The sequence below is a fragment of the Myotis brandtii genome, unplaced genomic scaffold, assembly GCF_000412655.1.
Source record: "Myotis brandtii unplaced genomic scaffold, ASM41265v1 scaffold1236, whole genome shotgun sequence".
Lineage (NCBI taxonomy): Eukaryota > Metazoa > Chordata > Mammalia > Chiroptera > Vespertilionidae > Myotis > Myotis brandtii.
Genome location: NW_005354316.1, coordinates 784,656 through 785,930, shown reverse-complemented (window position 1 = coordinate 785,930; position 1,275 = coordinate 784,656). Strand labels below are relative to the sequence as shown.

Sequence of the window (1,275 nt, the reverse complement as noted above, 5' to 3'; positions counted from 1 at the left end):
CCCGGGGCAGCTCCCGCCACGCGTGGCAGGGGCCGAGACGGGTGGGTCTAAACTGTGCCGGTGACGGAACTGGGACGCAGCAAACATTAGTTCCCAGGGTCCCTTCCCCAGCGTGGCTGCTAGCACACACACTGCACACGTGGTCACACGTGTCCCCACGGGCCAGCGCTAGATTAGAGTGGGCTTGGCAGCTGTGAGCTTTTCAGGTGGCCTGGTCCTGCCCCACTCATCACCCGCCTCGCCACCCCCAGAGCTCCCTACACCCCCAGCTCATGCCTCTGGGTACCACATGGCTCCCCACCAACAAAACTCCCTGCCCGAGGCCCCTCCAGGTGCCGGGACGCCTACAAGCCCAGCTGGGCAGGGCGAGGCCGTCGAGGCCAGCGAGGCGCGTACGGGTCAGGCAGTGCTGGGACCACTTGCCTGTGGCTCCCGCGAAGACGTCCCCCTGGGCCGGACTCTCCGAGATGACGGCCGTGGCCTCCACAGTGGACGCCCGGTCGAAGGTCAGTGCGCCAGAGGTAGTGATCTGTCCTGAGGGGGTCACAGTGACTGCAAGAGCAGAGGCGGTTTTACCGCTCGGCGGGGCCTTGGGAGGACCCCAGGAACCCGGCCGGCGGGGACCCACGCGTGCTGCAGACTCCTCCGCGGGCCCGTGAGAAACGGACCGGTGCCTGGGGGAGACCTGGGGCTGCCCGCAGAGGTAGGCAGGGCAGGGAGGGGCAGCGGGGGCCGGGGTGCTGACAGCAGCGTGCGCAGGGAGGAGGGAAGCGTGTCGAGGACTCACAGGTGGTGGCGGCCGTGGCCGGGAGCAGCGTGATGTTCTTGGGGGCCTCCTTCTTGCCCGGGGCTGCGGGCAGCTCGTTCTCCTTCTTGCGCCGCTTGTAGGGGACAAAGAGCCGGACGGGGCCGCTCTGCGGGGAACACAGACGGGCGCTGGCGTGAGCGCGGCTCACGCTGTCCGCGGGTTAAGTGGGGCCCGGCTCCGCTGTCCACGGGGCCAGCAGGAGGCAAGCTGCACTCAGAACCCCCTCTCTGTCGGCCCCCAATTCCTTCCAAGGACAGGAAAGACACTTTCCAAGGAACACAGGAGAGACAGGTCACCGTACGGAACGCCCAGGAAGCCCGAGAAAACAAGGGGACCAGGCGAAGGAGAGGGACCGCAGGCCCTTGGTCCCAATGCAGGAGGAGGCACCGCGGTCACCACCTAACAAGAAACCCCGGGGACCAGTGACACCAGGAAAACGGGGAAGGTAGCGGGAGCTCCGCGGGGAA

At 67.5% G+C, this 1,275-nt stretch overlaps 1 protein-coding gene across 1 annotated transcript in view; it reads right to left on the bottom strand.

Annotated features, from left to right (window-relative positions):
* The window catches only part of DEAF1 (DEAF1 transcription factor), a 17,248-nt gene that overhangs the window by 12,442 nt on the left and 3,531 nt on the right, over positions 1-1,275 (bottom strand). The window contains exons 6-7 of the mRNA XM_005859256.2: positions 788-914; positions 353-552 (exon numbers count right to left, since the gene is read on the bottom strand). Coding sequence (XP_005859318.1) covers positions 353-552; positions 788-914 — 327 coding nt within the window. The remainder of the gene's footprint in view (positions 1-352; positions 553-787; positions 915-1,275) is intronic.